Source organism: Fundulus heteroclitus, chromosome 12 (assembly GCF_011125445.2).
Source record: "Fundulus heteroclitus isolate FHET01 chromosome 12, MU-UCD_Fhet_4.1, whole genome shotgun sequence".
Classification (NCBI taxonomy): Eukaryota; Metazoa; Chordata; class Actinopteri; order Cyprinodontiformes; family Fundulidae; genus Fundulus; species Fundulus heteroclitus.
This window is the reverse complement of record NC_046372.1, coordinates 19110946-19131340: the sequence shown is the minus strand read 5'-3', so window position 1 is coordinate 19131340 and position 20395 is coordinate 19110946. Positions and strand designations below refer to the sequence as shown.

Below are 20395 nucleotides of genomic sequence, written 5' to 3'. Positions count from 1 at the left end.
ATTTAGTATTTTTGTAACTTTGGAAGCGAGTGTGTCAGAATTTCAGGCCCGACTCGGCACTGTTGAGAAACTAGCAGACAGCAGAGGCTCTATAGCTACTGCGGAGCCACAAAGATTAGCTTCACGTTGTGCTCCATCAGCAGGGCCTGTGCTGCAGGGACCTCAGGCCGGCTGGGTGATGGTCATAGGAAGCATAATTCTTGATCCCAGCCCAGGGGGTCTATCTATGAACGTAACATTTTTTACTCCATAAGTTGCAGCAGTGGTCACTGCAGCCAACCTCGAGTTTCTGAGGACCTTCCTTTGAGAAACTGTTGTACGACATCTTGCATAGATAAAACTTGTATATAAGGGACTGATTAGTTTGGTGTAGTTGGAGCCAAATGAAGCAGGAGAGACCAGACCTGAACCTTGACTTGGCACGTGTCCCATACTGTTCTCCTCATGAGAAGATAACCTCAGTCTATGACAAAATGACCAATCTCTGACATGGTAATTGAGGAAAGCAATGAGGGAGTTTTTTCCAGTTACAGACCTTAAAGTACGCTACCACAGCAGCAGCGTGAGTTAAGGAATCAGAGAAGATGCACAACTCTCTTCTCACTGCTGCTGAAACTCCAGTTTAAAGATGTAGAAACAAACAAACCATCAATATTCATTCTAACATTTCTCCTCTCATAAAACCACAACTAAGAAGGTTTCAGGTGTTGGTATTTTTTGGCTTTTGATACTATAGTCCAATCAATACCAAGCATGAAGGAAAAAAAAAGATTTAAGGAGAACATACTGCAGGAAACTGGACCTAATTAAAATCCTGCCTTTGAAGGTGTTTGATTATCAACAAATGTATTTGCAGGCCAACAATATCCTTAACCACTCCCCATTACTAAGAGGTGGACCTGTTTTGTTTCAATTTGCATGTTACTTAAGCCATTACAAAGCCTTTGCTGGGCAGTACTATAAAGCTTTGAACTCCACATAACTCCAGACATTTTGAATTGAGAAAGCTTTCTGGATGGGAAGCAAAACGTCTTCAAATTTCGGGAAGGAATTTCCAGTTTGTTTTTTTTTTTACTTTTTTGGAATGACCATGTCCTGGATGATTGAAAATCTTCACCAGCACACAAAATGTATTTGTTTAATTTATAATGTAATGTTACAAAGCAGGTTAAAATAGCAAGTAAGGCAAAGCAAGTTTGTTTGTAGAGCCCATTTCAGTAACAAGACAATTCAAGTAAACGTTTAAGTCAGTTTTCAACTTTGTAAAAATAGAAAACAAAAGATTTCAACTGTTTTATTTCAGCTGTGAAAGAAGTTCAGACAGCACCACTGCTGTATCTCCTGCTGGAGATAAACTGATACAGCAGGTTGTTTGATTTAACACGAGGTCCAAAGGTTAAAGTACAGCAAGGAAATTCAGACGTTATTGAACTGAGCTGAGACGCCATTACTGGGTGTCAGATCTCTGCTGAATGAACACGGAAATATTTGGAAGATTTTGAGAAGAAGCAGCTGAAACTTTTGGTGAGTTTGGCTGTTGAAATAATTCAATCCAAAATGGCTGAGAAAGTCGCTCTTGTTGAAAGTTTCCTGAGCTGCCATGTGTGTTCAGAGACTTTCAGAGATCCTGTGTCTCTGAGCTGCAACCACAGCTTCTGTTCAAGCTGCCTGCAGAAATTCTGGGAACTAGCTGGAAACAAGAACTGTCCCATCTGTAAAAGAAGATCTTCCAAGGATTATCCAGCAGTAAACTTCACTCTGAAGGACCTGGCTGACTCTTTTACAGGAAGACAGAAATCTGGATCATCTGAGGCAGAAAAAGGAGCAAAGCAGCTGATGGTGGTCTGCAGCAAACACCAAGAAGACCCTAAACTGTTCTGTGAAGACGAGCAGAGAGCTGTGTGTCCTGTCTGTGAGTTTTCTCTCCACCAGAGTCACAAAGTGGTTCCTATAGAACAAGCAGTCAGTGAGCTGAAGGAGCAGCTGAGATCTGACTTAAAGTCTCTGCAGGACAAGAGGAAAAAACATAAACAGGTGGAGAAAACATACGAGGATGTGATTCAACACTCCAAGAAGCAGCTGTTGTCCACAGAGAGACAGATCAGAGCAGAGTTCAACAAGCTCCACCAGTTCCTGAAAGAGGAAGAGGAGTCCAGACTGGCAGCTCTGAGGGAGGAAGAGGAGCAGAAGGGGAAGACTATCAGCAGAGAGATGAAGAGGATCCAGGAGCAGATCTCCTCTCTGTCAGACAGCATCTCTGCTGTTGAAGAAGACCTGCAGAAAGACAACGTGTCGTTCCTCAGCAGTTATAAAGCCACTCAGAGCAGAGCCAGAGGTCAGAGGTCACTGTCAGATCCACAGCTGGTCTCAGGAGCTCTGATAGATGTGGCCAAACACCTGGGCAACCTGTCCTTCAGAGTCTGGGAGAAGATGAAGGAGAAGGTCCACTTCAGTCCTGTCATTCTGGACCCAAACACTGCAAATGGATTTCTCTACCTGTCTGATGATCTGACCAGTGTGAGGAATGGAGACACAAAGCAGCAGCTTCCTGATAATCCAGAGAGAAACACTAATTACGCCAATGTTTTTGGTTCTGAGGGCTTCATCTCAGGGAAACACAGCTGGGAGGTGGAGGTGGGAGACCATCCTCGCTGGAATATCGGTTGTGTTAAAGAGTCAGTTGACAGGAAGGGAGAGTCATATGTTTCACCAAAATATGGAATCTGGTGTTTATTTCATCGTGATGGAAAATACACTAATGGTGCTGGTAAGACTCTCACAGTGAAGAAGAATCTCCAGAAGATCAGAGTCCAGCTGGACTATGACAGGGGGGAGGTGTCCTTCTACGACTCTGAAGACATGTCTCACATCTACACTCACAGAGACACTTTCACTGAGAAACTCTTCCCTTTTTTCAGTGCTTGTCCTGCTGCTGATGCTAAAACTTCTGAACTCAAAATTTGTCAAACTGAGATTTCTGTTTAAACATCAAAATTGTGCTTTTAAAATTCTCTGATATATTTTTTTGCATTTTTAGATCTTTCTATTTGCAGTCAGACCAACCTTTGTTTTAATTTGTTAATGAACACATTTTTTATTATTAATTTTGAGGTTTAAAACTTTAATTAGAAGTTAACAACAGGACAACATGACTAACTTTTTTTGAAAATCAAAACATCTTTATCATTTGATGAGTGTTTTTATTTTTGTGAAACTAGTATAAAATAATAATTATAAAATAATAATAATAAGAATCTCCAGAAGATCAGAGTCCAGCTGGACTATGACAGGGGGAAGGTGTCCTTCTACGACCCTGAAGACATGTCTCACATCTACACTCACAGAGACACATTCACTGAGAAACTCTTCCCTTATTTAGAAGTTGGAGAAGCTGCTGATGCCAAAACTTCTGATCTCAAAATCTGTCAAACTGAGATTTCTTTCTAAATGTGTGTGTTTGAGTTCTCTGAAAAAAAAATATTTTTTGATTGGTGTTTCTATTTTCAGTCAGACTTTATTTCAAAATATTTTATTAACATATTTAATCATTTGTAAAGTTTTATACTTTTAATCTGAAACCAACAACCAGAAAGGATAACTAGAAAATAACTGAAAATCAAAACATCTTTATATAATTTTCAAAGTCTGTGATTGTAAAACCAGGAGACCACGAATCGGAGACAGGAGGACCCAGTATTCAGCCAACAACAAGCGAGGTACGTGGAATAACCAGGTTTTAATGGAGGCGATCTTAAACAATACAGGGGCAGGCAAAACTCAGTGGTCAGAATTACAGTCCAAACTCCTGTACACGATAGGCAGTCCAAAACAGGCAGGAATACAACAGGGATAAGGCAAGCTCAGGTTCTCCAGAAACAGAATCAGGTCAGTCAATAACAGGCAAGCAGTCGGAACAGGGCAGGAAAAACAGGATCAGGATACAGGGTGGCTCAGAAGTCAAAAAAGAGGCAATTGGGTAATGTCAACAGAAACACACAAAGGGAATCCTGGACAAAACTCACCAAGGGCTCATAAAGAACAATGAGCTGGCCCAGTGCAGGAGACAGAGGCAGGTATAAGTAGAGGAGTGAGCAGGTGAATTGAGTAGAAACTAATTACAGAAAAACAGGTGGAACTAATCAGAGGCAAGGAAGTGACTGACAGAACCGAACTGATAGGTTGGTGACTGCTGACATGGGAGTGACAAACTGATTGGGTGAAAACAGGGAGGTGAGCTGGCAGGTGAACAGAACTGAACTAAAAGCTTGCAGAACCCTGACTGATAATATAAAATAAAGGACAAAAGCAAACCACAACAAAACTCAAACTATTCCATAAACCAAAACTAAAAACAGAACCTAAACCTAAGACAGAATCGGTAAAATAGAAAGAAGTACAAAATAAACCAATAACAAAACCCCAAATCATGACATTAACACAAGAAACGACACAATGATCTCGGCTTTCTTAACCGGGTTATCTTGTTAGTCTTGTTTTTAATTATTGTAATGATTAGTTTTAGCAGTAAACCTCTTAAAATAAACATTTGGATCCAGTTTTCTCTCTCTGACTGTTTTCTGCTCACTGATTATTTGTTTTCTTTTCCTCAATGTAAAAGTTATTTCCATGATATTCAAACTGCTGCTGAAAATCATCTTTGCTGGTTACTTTAGGTTTCTTTAGTTGTTCAACACCTTTATTTAGTTCACTTTGACTGTTGAGGAAAAAACTCTGTAGTTCACTGGACTTCAAATCACGGTCAGAACCAGCAGCCAGTTCCATTAGTCCAGTTATTATTTATGGTGATGTAAAGCTTTAAATCACAAAGGTTTTTTTCTCCTAAAACATTTAGACTTAGGCTTAGACAACTTTATTTGTCATCCTGCATGCACAGAGTGCGTACCAGTGGCGGCTGGTGCTAAAAAAACTGAGGGGGGCGCACACAAACAAACAAATGAAAAACAAACAAAGCAAATCTTAAAAAATAGCACTATTTGAACATGAATTTTGCCCTCCTTTCCTTCTGCCCAGCAAATTTCTCAATTATATTCTTAATTGTTAAAGTCAGTCATCTCTGTGACTAGTCTTTTCTCCATTGACAACATGGCCAATGCATTCAGCCTGTCCTGAGTCATTGAGTTTCTCAGAAAAGTCTTGATTCTTTTCAGAGTTGAAAAGCACCTTTCAGCTTCTGCTGTGGTCATGGGTGTGGTGATGAGGATCTTCAAGAGCGTGACAGTTTCTGAAAAGACTTCTTCTAGATTGTTTTCCTGATTTTAATAACATTTGCTGCCATTTTTTAAGGCTGTGTTATGAAATGTGTTACAGCATTTTTGTGGGACAAGATTATACAAAATTCAGTAACCAAATGTTTTATTCCCCATTACCCATAAACTTCAGTACAACTTAAATAATAAAATATCTTGCTGACAAACATTACATCAACATACCTACACAGCATAGACACAACTAAAGGTATTTCTAACTACAAAGCACATCTTCCTAATATATTAAATAACATTACTATAAACCAGTGTAACAGTGATTTTCCACAACAACTCACCTCTGCAGCAATCCTTTCATGGTCTTCTACACTGAGTGTCCGACGCTTCTTCACTGGCTGACTACTAGCTACACTGCTTTATCCAACCATGGAGTGGAGAGATCACTTGCCTGCTGCTGAATTTGTAAATTAAGACGATCTGGTCCAAGCTCCTTTATCCTGTTTTTTTTCTTCAAGTGAACGCTTTGTAAAAGCATTTTTTTGTAAAGACAAAACAGAATTTTCTCTCATTTTGAAACTACTCAACTTTGCAAGCATAACCGTGAATCAACCTAACGAACTGCAGCTGAGCTGAGTCGAATCGGGGATTGTCCAATCACACAAAGTTTTAAAAAAAATTAGCCAGTACTGACACTCTACCAGTAATGACGCAACAGAATAGGTGTGTCCGGGACGCAGAGCAGTGCGCCCCTATGCAAAACCCTAGATAACCAATTAAAAGTCAGCCTCAGATCACGTGCTTGCCAAAGTTGACGCGGCTACATTCACTCCCATTAGACCGGCGCCCTGCACATAGGAAGTGTGCACAATGTGAGCAATTAAATAGAATTATGTATTTACTATTTTAATAAATTCTAACATGTCTATTGGACACACAGTATGAATAAATACATTTCTAAGTACTTTGCAGTTCAGAAATCATTTATTATCTAAACGATTTAAAGGGGGCGGCGCCCGAGCGCCCCCTACTGGCCAGCCGCCACTGGTGCGTACAGAACGAAATTTCGCTTGCATACAGCTTGGAAAATCACGGTAAAATGCAGTAAATCTCAGTAAATTACAGTGTCCATTTTGTGTCTTCAGCAGTTCAGGGTCCAACTTTCTGCAGTTCAACGGTCTGATGGCATATGTGCAAATGTGCAATATCCGAATGTGGTACAGAGTCCATTTTGCGTTTTGCGGCGAGTCCATTTGGGGCTTCAGCAGTTTCGGGAGTTCAACAGTCTGATGGCAACGGGGAAAAAGCTTTTGCAGAACCTGGTGGACCTGCAGTGGAAGCTGCGGAACCTCTTCCCAGAAGGCAGCAGGGAGAACAGTCCATGGTGGGGGTGTGAGAGGTCCCAGATGATGTTACGGGCTCGGGACACACAGCACTGTGATGAAAAGTCCTTGATGGAGGGAAGAGGAGCTGCTGTCCCTTCTGCTGTCCTCAACACTCTCCTCACGTTCTTCCAGTCGGAGGCACTGCAGCCTCCACACCAAACAGAGAGACTGCTGGTCAGAATGCTCTCTATGGTGCTTCTATAGAAGGTCGTGAGGATGGGCGAGGGCAGGTGGGCTCTCCTCATCCTCCGCAGGAAGTACAGGCGCTTCTGTGCCCTCTTCACCAGTGATGTGGTGTTCACAGACCAGGTGAGGTTGTCCGTGATGTGCACGCCCAGGAACTTGGTGCTGCTGACCACCTCCACAGCTGAGCTGTTGATGAGCAGTGGAGCGTGGTGGGGCCGGTTCTTCCTGAAGTCGACGATGATCTCCTTCATCTTCTCCACGTTCAGGATCAGGCTGTTGTCTCTGCACCAGCCATCCAGCTTCTCCACCTCCTCTCTGTAGTCCTGGTTGTCTCTGATCAGGCCCACTACCGTCGTGTCGTCTGCAAACTTCATAATGTGATTGGTGATGAACCTGGGGACGCAGTCATGAGTCATCAGAGTGAACAGCAGGGGGCTCAGGACGCAGCCCTGAGGGGAGCCCGTGCTGAGGGTGATGACATCAGAGGTGTCATCACCTCTGATGACACCTGTTTTATCAGAATCAGTTCATATTCACCAGCAGAGAGTGGATTAATGGAGAACTGTTTCTGATAGCAGTTCTGTTGTGCCTCACAGTAAACTGGATCCAGAACCTGACCTGGTCCAGATGTTTCTGGTCTCTTTGCAGCCTGCAGAGCTCTTGCAGCTCCTCCAGGTAAGAGGATCATAAAGCTCAGACTGCAGGAAGTTAGATTTGTTCGGAGGATCAAAGTGCAGCTCTGGTTCTGGTCAGAAACAAGTCATCATCCTGTTTTAAGATTAACATTACATTAATTACTGAGATAATTCAGTTTAACCAAAGCAGATAAAGAAGAAGACGATAAAGTCAGAAACTAGTTAAAAACACATCAGAGCCTGTTTTAGAGCAAATAAAACAAGAATCATGAAGGTCCTGGAAATTCTTCCGAACATCCTGACTTCAGTCCTGTTGCCAGTGAACCGGAATTAAAAGTTGGGTCAGTGACGGGAAACCAACTAGTTCATGAATGAACTCCACCTTTTGTGGTAAGAAGACTCAGATATCTGCCAGATCTACACTGATAAACAAACCCATAGATTAATGTGTAACAGTATAATCATACGATCAATAACTTAAAACTACTTGATTGTTTTATTCAGCATTATTTGAACAGTTGTGTCTGTGTTTTTATGTTTTAACCCACTAACTGAACAATAACAGTAACAATTAAAGCCGCAAGCGGCGTCGATCGGCCCTTGCAGCCAAGCGCCACTCTTGACCAAGACATGTCATTGAAATCCCACGTCGACGATGAGCTCCTTCGTCTTCTCCACATTCAGGATCAGGTTGTTGTCACTGCACCAGCCCACCAGCTGCTCCACCTTTTAATCATTAAGTAACAGTGCGTAATAGCACATTAATTTGTTCAAAGCATTCATTCAGTGCATGGATAGGTACAGATTCACCTGGTGAAATCGTAATGTAGAACACGTGTATCATCCACATTGTTATAGTAACTATCTTGTTTCAAGTTAGAACCTCGGCTTGTAGGAGCATATAGATATTGAATAGAAAGGGTCACAGGATTTAACCTTGGGGTACGACACATGTGGCTTTTGTTCGCTCTGATGAGAAGTTACCTATTACCTACAAACGTCAACAGAGAGCTCCATTCAGGCAAGAGCCCTCTTGCAGGCCTTGTGATCATGTACATTAGACAGCCAAAGTCAAGGAGGTGATGTTTCATGGACACATTCTATCTGAAGACGACCTGCGACCAGACCCTGAAAACATGGGCAGTTGAGAATGTGCCCCCCCCGATGTGTAGGCAGTCTGGATGTTGCAAAGTTCGTGCCACACCTATCAGAGGTGTGTGAGCGGTTGCGGCGGCTACTCGACAAGGACGTTCTCTGGTACTGGTTGTCGAAACATGAAGCGGCCTTCCAGGAAATCAAGAAACTGGATGCAATCTTCTGGTTTTCCTTAGATAGGAAACATATTGTCCAATCTGTATAATTTGAAAGCAGATGCTTTTTCTGCTCCCCTCCTGCCCAAATGTCTCCTGCTTATGCTTCTCTGTCTGTATACCACTTTGTAACTCTTTCAGAGCCTTTTTCTACAAATAATCCCAATTAAAAACCATGGATCTGGTCAACGCATTTAATAAAATTTTCTCAACGAGAAGACCAGACGCAGGGCAGCCCAGCTGTCCTGAAGGAACACATGCAGCTGGATACACTCTCGATTCCTTAGGGAAGTCCATCAAGGACGTGGAAGATGAGCACATAATTCTATTAATGATAACAGGATTTCTGCTGTTTGGAGCTGGCTGTTATCTGGTATTTCGGCAAATATGGAAGATCCCGGCGGCTGCGCTGGCCATGGTAAGGCTGCTGGGAATCTGTGATGGCTTAAACTGAGCGGTATTTCGGCAAAAATGGAAGATCTCGGCAGCTGCGCTGGCCATGGTGAGGCTGATGGGAATCTGTGATGGCTTAAACTGAGCTTTGAACACCCAGAGTCAGATGTCTTGTGAGCAATACCGCAAGCTAGATGCATTCCTGGCACAGCATGGCATGCACGCTATGGTCTGAACTCAATGAAGAAATGGAATAGACCTTCAGGAAGTATAAACTCAATATAGGGCAGAAATACTAACAAATGTGGCTGTTTGGGACTTGCCAAGAAGACGGACCAGCAAAAACATGAAGGCTGATACAAATTTCACAGTCAGCCTGAGACAAAACAATTTCCTTGTTATCTAAATTCGGCACCCGATGCTGGCCTTGGAGGCTGGTTATCTCAAACTCTCCTTGATGTTATGCAAACAAGATGCTCTACCCCCGCCTGCCCCTTCCATGATACCTGTAACCTGGAACAGTGGTCTCCTGAACTGCTGATAAACATACCATCTAAGACTGTGGCTTGAGGGGGTGGTGGCTGAACAGTCATGGGCCCATACTGATGCACAAATGCATACACACAAACAGACATAAACATGGCAATAAATACAGCCCTCTCTGACTCACCAACTCTGCTGTGCCCATTTTTTTTTTATCTCCTGGGACAGGAACCCTTGGGTAGATAGAAACAACATCACAGTAATCTAAGAGAGACAGAAAGGTCCTTAAGACAAGATGCTTCCTGCACTGAAAGAAAAGCAAGATTTACTTCAAAAGAAACACCCTAGTTTGATCTTCAAGTTCTTTATATGTTCAACGTGTGACTGAAATTAAAGTTTATTTAGAGTTATGATTAAATTAAGCTATAGACAGAAATTTTGTACAAATATTTTGTGACTTTTCTGATAAATTTCCATCATAAATCTTTTAGAGCATCATGTATTTTATTGCTCTGAGGATATCAACATCCATCCATCCATTTTCCAACCCGCTTAATCCCTCATTTGGTCGCGGGGGCTGCTGGTGCCTATCTCCAGCATCCACTGGGCGAGAGGGGGGGTACACCCTGGACAGGTCGCCAGTCTGTCGCAGGGCAGGATATCAACAAATAACTTTAAAAGATAATGACTAATAGTTTCTTGGCCCAAAATAAAAAATGTTGTGTAACATACTTTAAAATTGCTGTGATATTGATATTTTTATATGCATTTATGTTATAGTCTGATTAAAACCAAGCATGTTAGAAAAAACGTATTTAAGGCAAAATATTTACCTAGAGGCAACATAATGATAGTAAAATCCTGCCTTTAAAAATGTTTGATTTCCACAAATTAATTAGTTTTTTTATATTGTAACCTTACAATGTAAGTTAAAAAGTGAGAAAATAAACATTCATGTTGGTTTTAACCTGTGCCGAAAATAATAAAAGAAAACCTTTAAACTGTTTTATTTCTAGGTTGTAATAATCATAGACATGTTCATGGTAATAATCAGCTGCATGTTCAGCCGTGAAAGATGTTCCCACAGCACCACCTGCTAGAGATAAACGGATATGACAAATTCTTTGATTTAACTCGTCACTGACAGGTAAAACTGAAAGTGTTTTCAGGCATTATCGAACGGAGCTGAGACACTATCACTGGGTGCTTTGATCTCTGCTGAATAAACACGGAAATATTTGGAAGATTTTAAGAAGAAGCAGCTGAAACTTTTGGTGAGTTTGGCTGTTGAAATACTTAAATCCAAAATGGCTGAGAAAATTGCTCTTGTTGAAAGTTACCTGAGCTGCCATGTGTGTTCAGAGACTTTCAGAGATCCTGTGTCTCTGAGCTGCAACCACAGCTTCTGTTCAAGCTGCCTGCAAAAATTCTGGGAACAAGCTGGAAACAAGAACTGTCCCATCTGTAAAAGAAAATCTTCCAATGATTTTCCAGCAGTAAACTTCACTCTGAAGGAACTGGCTGACTCTTTTACAGAAAGACAGAAATCTGAATCATCTGAGGCAGATAAAGGAGCAAAGCATCTGATGGTGGTCTGCAGCAAACACCAAGAAGACCCTAAACTGTTCTGTAAAGACGAGCATAGAGCTGTGTGTCGTGTCTGTGAGTTTTCTCTCCATCAGAGTCACAAAGTGGTTCCTATAGAACAAGCAGTCAGTGAGCTGAAAAAGCAGCTGAAATCTGACTTAAAGTCTCTGCAGGACAAGAGGAACAAACACAAACAGGTGGAGAAAACATACGAGGATGTGATTCAACACTCCAAGAAGCAGCTGTTGTCCACAGAGAGACAGATCAGAGCAGAATTCAACAATCTCCACCAGTTCCTGAGAGAGGAAGAGGAGTCCAGACTGGCAGCTCTGAGGGAGGAAGAGGAGCAGAAGAGTAAGACTATCAGCAGAGAGATGAAGAGGATCCAGGAGCAGATCTCCTCTCTGTCAGACAGCATCTCTGCTGTTGAAGAAGACCTGCAGAAAGACAACGTGTCGTTCCTCAGCAGTTATAAAGCCACTCAGAGCAGAGCCAGAGGTCAGAGGTCACTGTCAGATCCACAGCTGGTCTCAGGAGCTCTGATAGATGTGGCCAAACACCTGGGCAACCTGTCCTTCAGAGTCTGGGAGAAGATGAAGGACAAGGTCCACTTCAGTCCTGTCATTCTGGACCCAAACACTGCGAGTGGAAGGCTCTACCTGTCTGATGATCTGGCCAGTGTGAGATGTGGAGACACAGAGCAGCAGCTTCCTGATAATCCAGAGAGAAACACTAAGTACCCCTCTGTTTTTGGTTCTGAGGGCTTTATCTCAGGGAAACACAGCTGGGAGGTGGAGGTGGGAAATCATCCTGTCTGGAATATCGGTTATGTTAAAGAGTCAGTTGACAGAAAGGGAAAGTTATATCCTTCATCAAAATATGGAATCTGGTGTTTACTTCATCGTAATGGAAAATACACTAATGGTTCTGATAAGACTGTCACAGGGAAGAAGAATCTCCAGAAGATCAGAGTTCAGCTGGACTATGACAGGGGGGAGGTGTCCTTCTACGACCCTGAAGACATGTCTCACATCTACACTCAGAGAGACACTTTCACTGAAAAACTCTTCCCTTATTTAGGTGTTGAAAAAGCTGCTGATCCCAAAACTTCTGATCTCAAAATCTGTTAAAGTTCTTTTTGAAGTTTAAAGTTACGTTTTTCAATTCAGAAAAATTAACAGAATCGGTGACAAAGGGCAACCCTCACCGGAAACAAGTCCGACTTACTGGCGGCAATGCGGACCAGACTCTGACACCGGTCATACAGAGACCTGACAGCCCTTATTAAAGGGCCCAGTTACTCCATACTCCCGGAGTACCCCCCACAGGATCCCTCGGGGGACCAGTGTTGTATAGTAACGAAGTAAAAATACTTCACTACTGTACTTAAGTATATTTTGGAGTACTTTATACTTTTCTTGAGTATAACATTGTTTGATAACTTTTACTTTTACTTCACTATATTTCTGAACTTAATTACATACTTTTACTCCAATACATTTTTAATGTTTGGTTTAGTTACTCGTTACAAAAAGAGAGAGAGAGACTCACGCACGCAAGTGTTTTGACCCCACCTACTGATTAACTGCGACAAAGTCGGGACTTGCCTGGTCTTGTTCATCGCCACCAATGGGATAAGAAGCTGGTTCAGTGGTAAAGCAGGTTGAATTAACCTTGTGTTATAGGTAAAGCATCTAATAGCAGAGAGTCCTAATTTTCTGAACTAAATGATACCTGCAGGTGTATCTATTAGCAGGTTTAACACTTCCTTTAGGTTAACTAAGCCTGGTTTATCAATTAACCATGTTCTTAGTATACACCCCCTGGTCTAAATTTTGCCTGCACTTGGTTGTGTACAATTTTAAAGTGCACAGCACTGACCTTACTTGAAGAAGGAAAACTGAAAGTTTACAAAAAAGTTGTATTTTCTGTCTAAACTTGGTCTAAAGTATTCCTGCACTTGGCTGTTTATATTATTTCAAGTGAATTTGACTTTCAAATATCACCAAAATCTAAAAAATGTCATTCAAACTGCATTTGCTTTGTTTTACTTTTTACTTATACTTTTTATTACATTACTTCAATACATATATTTTTACAGTAATTTTCATACTTAAGTACAAGACATTTCAGATACTTTAAGACTTTAACTCAAGTAACATTTCAGTCAGTGACTTGGACTTTTACCAAAGTCATATTTTGGAGAGGTACCTATACTTTTACTTGACTCCGATATTTCAGTACTTTATACAACACTGCGGGGGACACGGTCGAATGCCTTCTCCAGATCCACAAAACACATGTAGACTGGTTGGGCAAACTCCCATGCCCCATCCAGGATCCTGCTGAGGGTATAGAGCTGATCCAGTGTTCCACGGCCAGGACGAAAACCCCATTGCTCTTACTCAATCCGAGATTCGACTATCCGACAGACCTTCATTTCCAGAACCCCTGAATAGACCTTACCAGGGAGTCTTAAGAGTGTGATTCCTCTGTAGTTGGAACACACCCTCCGGTCCCCCTTTTTAAATAGGGGGACCACCACCACAGTCTGCCAATCCAGGGGAACTGCCCCCGACGTCCACGCAATGCTGCAGAGCCGCGTTAACCAACACAGCCCCACAACATCCAGAGCCTTAAGGTACTCAGGGTGAATCTCATCCACCCCCGGGGCCTTGCCATTGAGGAGCGTTTTAACAACCTCGGCAACCTCAGCACCAGAGATGGAAGACGTGTTGGTGATGATTCACATAAATGGATAAAATTTTAAATAAATAAATAAATGTAATTACCCACTAAATATGTATTCCAAGTTGTCCATTGCTATTGATGTATCGTACAAGCTATTACAATAAAACATGGGGTTAGATACAAAGATACATTCTGCTCTGAAAATATATCTTACAGTTTTTGAGTCACTCTCTTTCTTTTTATAGCTTGTGATTTTTGTCCTGTAGATCATTTTGTTTTCTCTACCCAATCTGTCTAGTGAATACTTCTTCCTAGGTGTGGCTGGCTGGTTGTCTGATTACTCATTCTCCTTATTTGCAGTCAACACCCTCAACTATACTAGCAGTCAATTACTTCCAGTGCAAGGAGTCAGTTGGCAAACTGGAAATTTTATGTTATTGGTCAACAACCCAGTTTCCTTCATATTCATGAAAAGGATTCTTACAATCTGATACACCTACTCAATTACTCCCTCGTTTGAACATTATAGACCAGACCAAGAGAGAAGCTAGGAGACTTGAGTCCCAGAAACCTTCAGCCGGTGCCTCTTCTGGACCAGATCATTAAATAACTTCAACTAAATTATTACTAATGCAGGGTTTGAAATAGCCACTTACTCCTTCTCTGTCTACATGTGCAGTAGGAATTAGTGAACAACTGGGAAATTACTTATGCAACCTTGAACCACACCTTCCTAACTCCTCCATAGCCCGGTCCAGGTCTAAACAGGTTTTACTTAAATCCTGAGATCTTAAAGGAATCAAGTGGTTTAATTTATCTTGTTGACTTCCTGTCTCTGGTTGTGGACACGGTTTCAGCAAACTGTTAAACCTGGCCTAAAATAGATATCAAACCTTCCAAAACTGATCACAGATGGCATCTTAGGTAAAGTTATTTTGTCTGGACAGCAGAATCCGTTGTTTACTTCATTATTTGATTTAAATATTAAATTGACTGTTGTATCATTACACATGTTTTTAGTTATTTAATGTTTATTAAATAACCCTTGGTCTGTTTTCTGTTAGTCAAAGTCTTGTCCAGTTAACATTCAGCTGATATTAGGACAATAGTTGATTTGAGCACTGACTTTCTTTTATCAGATGAGCAGGGGGCAGCCTGGTTTTATATCAATATAGGCACCCTGCTGTGATGGCAGTCCCTTGGGGAGGAAGTCTCTGCAACAGTCTCACATTTCTTTTGGCTTCAGCCTTAGACTCTTACTGTTATCTTCCTCTTGTCTGATTTCATTACAGCCACCAAACCCAGCTCTATATTGTAGCCTCATGCCTCACACATGTTCAATCCCTTTCTCCAGGTCTTCACCAACTTCAATCACTGAAACCAATACCAGTACCAATGAGTCCTGAGCCATTCTATGAATACGTCCATCCTTCCATGCATTGTCCACACCTACTTATCTGTGCACTGTGCGGGGTCACTGTTGGGCTGGTGCCTATCTACAGCGATCACTGAAGACCTAAACTAGTGCATACAGATCTAGCTGGCCCTATTGAGCCTGCTGCAAAAGAAGGATTTCGATATACACTAGTATTTACTGCTTATTTTTCAAGTGCAATGTATGCCTATTTTTAAAACCTAAAAGTGACACAATCAGAGCTACTGAAAGGTTTATCAAAGATGTATCTTCCTATGGAACAGTGAAGTGCATTAGATCAGATAACGGCACTGAGTTCATGTCAAAAGACTATCAGTCTCTACTGAGTGAAAATACTATTCAACATGAGGCATCTGCACCTTACTCTCCCTACCAAAATGGGACAACTGATAGAGCCCACCAGCTCACTCAGCTTGCCACAGGTTTGCCGCTCTGTGTCTAAAAGTAGCTAAACAGCAGCAACGCTGAGTGACACAGCTCATTGGCTAATTTGCATTACGTGCAGCCTGGTGCCGGACGCTCCGGAGGGCTTTACCATATTAACAGGCAAAGCAGCGCAAGTGAAATCTAGACACTGCCGTCGGACAACATGCAGTAATTTAGAAATATTTTAAATCAAGTTGGGTCCGGATTAGCGAGTAGGTGGGTCCGGATCCGGACCCTGGTCCGTTAATCCGTGACCTCTGCCCTAGGAGGAGTTTGATCAAATACCAATGTTATAAACGTCAAAAATGGGGTCAAAATCAGACTTTCAATCTAAAATGGCCAATTTCCTGTGATACTTGTACTATGACATTAATTGTAAATTCTGAACGTCTTGGTGAGCTCTACAACTGTACCAAATTTCATGTCTCTACGATGAAGTAAGTGAATAGCAAAGGGTCCTTTGAAAATTGCTAGGTGGCGCCGTTGAGGCAATTTTTTGGAGATTTTTGTGACGACCTTAAAATACAAAACTTTTTAAACAGTCTGGATGCATCTGCCAAATTTGGTGAGTTTTTGAATTTGATAAAGCCCCCAAAAAGGCCCCTCTTTGGGGTGGCAGAATTATAATAATAATAATAATAATAATAATAATAATAATAATAATAATAATAATAATAATAATAATAATAATAATAAACATTACAGAAACAATAGGCCTTTGCAGCGTTTTGCTGCTCGGGCCCAATGAACCAAAAAATGCACATAACGGAAATACTTGAGATTTGGTTTGACTGAACGTGGTACTACATGCACTCCATGTGAACAGAAGTTAAACTTTGAGTGTGAAAGTGAACTTTTAGACCGAAGATCGCATTGTGAGCTTGTAGAAAGCTTAATATATCTTATAACACACACAAGGCCTGATCTTGGTTGGGTTGTAAGTAAACTCTCACAATGTTTGTCACAACCAAGAGAGTGTAATTTGATAACAGCAAAACATGTGTTGAGATAATTGAAAGGGACAATGGACAGGAGTTTATGCTTTAAACACAATTTTTTGGACAACTGATCAGAGTGACAGGAGAAGCATTACAGGTTATTGTTTTAGCTTTAATAAAAATGGATCTGATATCTCATGGAAGTCAAAGAAAGGACAAACTGTGGCTCTATCTACATATGAAGTGGAATATATGACATTGCCAGCAACAGCAGCAAGAAGGTTCACGTCTTGTAGACTTGTTGAGTGGAATGGGCAAAGACTGCAGTTACATGCCAGTGACGATATTTGAGGACAATCAAGCAGCAACAGTTCTGTCAAAGAACCCAGTATTTCATCAAAGATGAAAACACGTTGATATCAAGTATCAGTTTGTCAGATCTGCACTCGTTGATGGAAATATGGACATTTTGTACCGCTCAGCAGCAGATATGGTTGCGGACATTTTAACCAAACCTGGCACAAAGTAAAAAAACCTGGAACATTTATGCATTATATGTTTGGAATGTAAAACAAGTTGTTTTTAAACCTTGTAACTGAAAAAAGGCGTTGAATAGGAATTGTACAGTGAAAGAGGAAGTGGGGGCGTTAACATGTAATGTTCTGATGTGTGCTCATCATTGATGTCATTAGTGTGTGCAACTCTCAATTGTGGAACATGCGCAGTGCCGTTGTGTTTATCAAAAGAAAAGAGAGGTGGCGTGTCCCTTGTGGTGGCTCACCTGAATGCAGTAGTGTGAATTTATTCTGTGACTTATCTCTGCCATTACAATGATGGCACCAACACAGACTTTTGACCACTGTAGCATGTAAAATAAATAAATACATATCATAGGAGCGTCCAACAATTCTGGTTAAAGTTGTTTTGATGTTAAATTTTTTATACATTTTGTTTAAGTTTTAAAAGTATACAGAAAGAGCACTTAAAGTGTGAATGTTTGCTCAGACGATTAATTGTTTTTTTTTTATCTCCGCCCACTGAAACCAGCTTGCTGTTACAACCGAAGAAAAAATGTTGTTCATCAGGTTTACGGCGAGACGAGAGTGAAATACTCTCCAGCATAAACTAGGTGCCAAACCTCACTTTTCTTTTTCAAATAAAAAGCCTCTTAGCTAATTCTTTTTCCTTGCTTCTTCTGTTCTTTCATAAAACATTAAAATAAAATGTCCGCTTTACAGGTTAAAAAATAAAACCCTGAAATGAGAGAGAAGGAAAACAATTATCTGTGAGTGAAAAAGTATCTCTAGAGCCGGTCTGACTGGTAGAACGTCCCTGTGTTGTCAAACAGAATGAGAGGAATTTTCTTTGTTATTGAGCATAGTTAAAACGACATCAGAGCGTGTTGGATTACGGCTGAAAAAGAAGCGTTAGCCGGAGCCTATTCAGACTGGTTAAGAACCTTTTAATTTGGTGAGTCCTCACACTGCTGCTTTGGGACAAACGACGAGAAGAAACTGAACAGGATTTCCTTTTTTTCTGATCTGCGACAAGATTCTGTGTCTCTAGAAACAAGAACTGTTCTGTTTGTAAAAGAAGATTGTTAAAGGGTGATCTAAATAGTGAATCTGAGTGATATTCTACAATGAAAGAACTGGCTGATTCATTTGCTGGAAGACAGAGATCTTCTAAATCTGCGAGAAAGAAACAAGCCAACATGGGGCTGTGCAGTAAACATCCAGAAGTTCCTCATTTATTCTGTGAGGACGAGCAGAGAGCTGTGTGTCCCGTCTGTGAGTTTTCTCTCCACCAGAATCACAGAGTGGTTCCTATGGAGCAAGCAGTCAGTGAGCTGAAGAAGCAGCTGAGATCTGACTTAAAGTCTCTGCAGGACAAGAAGGAGAAATACAAGCAAGTGGAGAAATCGTACGACGAGATGACTGAACACATAACAAAGCAGGTGTCGTCCACAGAGAAGCAGATCAGAGCCGAGTTCAGAAATCTCCACCAGCTGCTGAAAGAGGAAGAGGAGTCCAGACTGGCAGCTCTGTGGGAGGAAGAGGAGCAGAAGAAGAAGACTATCAAAAGGGAACTGAAAAGGATCGAGCAGCAGATCTCCTCTCTGTCAGACAGCATCTCTGCTGGTAAAGAAGACCTGCAGAAAGACAACGCGTCATTCCTCAGTGGTTATAAAGCAATTGAGAGCAGCGCCAGAGGTGAGAGGTCACTGTCAGATCCACAGCTGGTCTCAGGAGCTCTGATAGATGTGGCCAAACACCTGGGCAACCTGTCCTTCAGAGTCTGGAACAGGATCAAGGGGAGAATCTACTTCAGTCCCATCATTCTGGACCCAAACACTGCGAGTCGATGGCTCACCCTGTCTGATGATCTGACCAGCGTGAAGCGTGGAGACACAAAGGAGAAGCTTCCCGACAATCCAGAGAGAAACATCAATTACACCAATGTTTTTGGTTCTGAGGGCTTCAGCTCAGGCAGACACAGCTGGGAGGTGGAGGTGGGAGATCATCCTCGCTGGAACATCGGTTTGGTGAAAGAGTCTGTGGACAGGAAGGGGGAGACGTGTGCTTTGCCAAGTTTTGGAATCTGGTGTTTGGTTCACAGTGATGGAAAATACACCGATGGTGAGGATAATATCGTCACTGTGAAGCAGAATCTGCAGAGGATCAGAGTCCAGCTGGACTATGACAGGGGGGAGGTGTCCTTCTATGACCCCGAAGACATGTCTCACATCTACACTCACAGAGACACTTTCACTGAGAAACTCTTCCCTTATTTCTGTGTCGGAAGAGCAGGTGAAGCGAATCCTTCAAGCATCGCACTTTGTAAAACTGATATTAACTTTTAGTTATCACAGAAAGAAGGTTTCAACTTTAGAACATACAATTTATGTGGTTCTTGATGTCAGCAAAATCTTGTTTTAAATTATTTTTCTTGGACAGATTTTCTAAGATGCTTATGTAAACAGAAAAAGACACTTTCTGATATTTATTACAAAGTTAATTGTTCCTTGCGTAAAACAATTGTAGATTTCCATCAGCATACACGTTCAGACTTCACTGTCTTATTTTCATTTAGAGAATATGCAAAAATGATAAAATGTAAACCCAATATGTGTTTATTTATTCTTCTGAATTTACCCAGCGGATCCACTGACTTATTGTAACATTTTTGAATGGAAAGATGTGAACATCCTAAGATGTAGAAAGTTATATCAGACTCCTGTTTCTTTTTTAGTTTCTCCTGTAAGCACAAGCTAATAGCAAAAACCTTTTTTTTCTGCATGTGTGTGGTCTTGACGATAAAACTACATTGATAATATATATTTATAAGATGGCGGTCAACAACTTGTCAACATAAACACTTTCCTGATGTCTAAAAAAGCCTCAATAAAGGATTTATTGTGTGCATTTTTACTGATCTATGAATCAACTTTATTTGATAAGATAAGATAAGATAAGATAAGATAAGATAAGATAAGATAAGATAAGATAAGATAAGATAAGATACGCTTTATTGATCTCACAGTGGAGAAATTCACTTCGGCACATCGGCTTAATAAACAAAAGAAGGTGCCAAAAGGAGGAAAAGGTGCATAAGGTATATAGAGTGTGTCCACATTGATAAGATTATTCTTCAGGTTTCACAAGTATGGCAATTTTTTAAAACACATCACTGCTACAACAAGC

The 20395-nt window shown here is 41.2% G+C and overlaps 2 protein-coding genes across 2 annotated transcripts; both read left to right on the top strand.

The window, feature by feature from the left end:
- Positions 1-1486: 1486 nt before the first annotated feature.
- LOC105920519 (nuclear factor 7, brain) lies at positions 1487-20114 on the top strand. Its single transcript, XM_036144198.1, has 3 exons — positions 1487-2835; positions 3298-3350; positions 19458-20114. The coding sequence occupies exons 1-3, from the start codon at positions 1558-1560 to the stop codon at positions 19552-19554; spliced, it is 1428 nt and encodes a 475-aa protein (XP_036000091.1). The 5' UTR covers positions 1487-1557; the 3' UTR covers positions 19555-20114.
- On the top strand, positions 10922-12331 carry LOC105920515 (zinc-binding protein A33-like). Its single transcript, XM_012856119.2, has one exon. It carries the CDS (start codon positions 10922-10924, stop codon positions 12329-12331), a length of 1410 nt encoding a protein of 469 aa, XP_012711573.2.
- Positions 20115-20395: the final 281 nt, after the last annotated feature.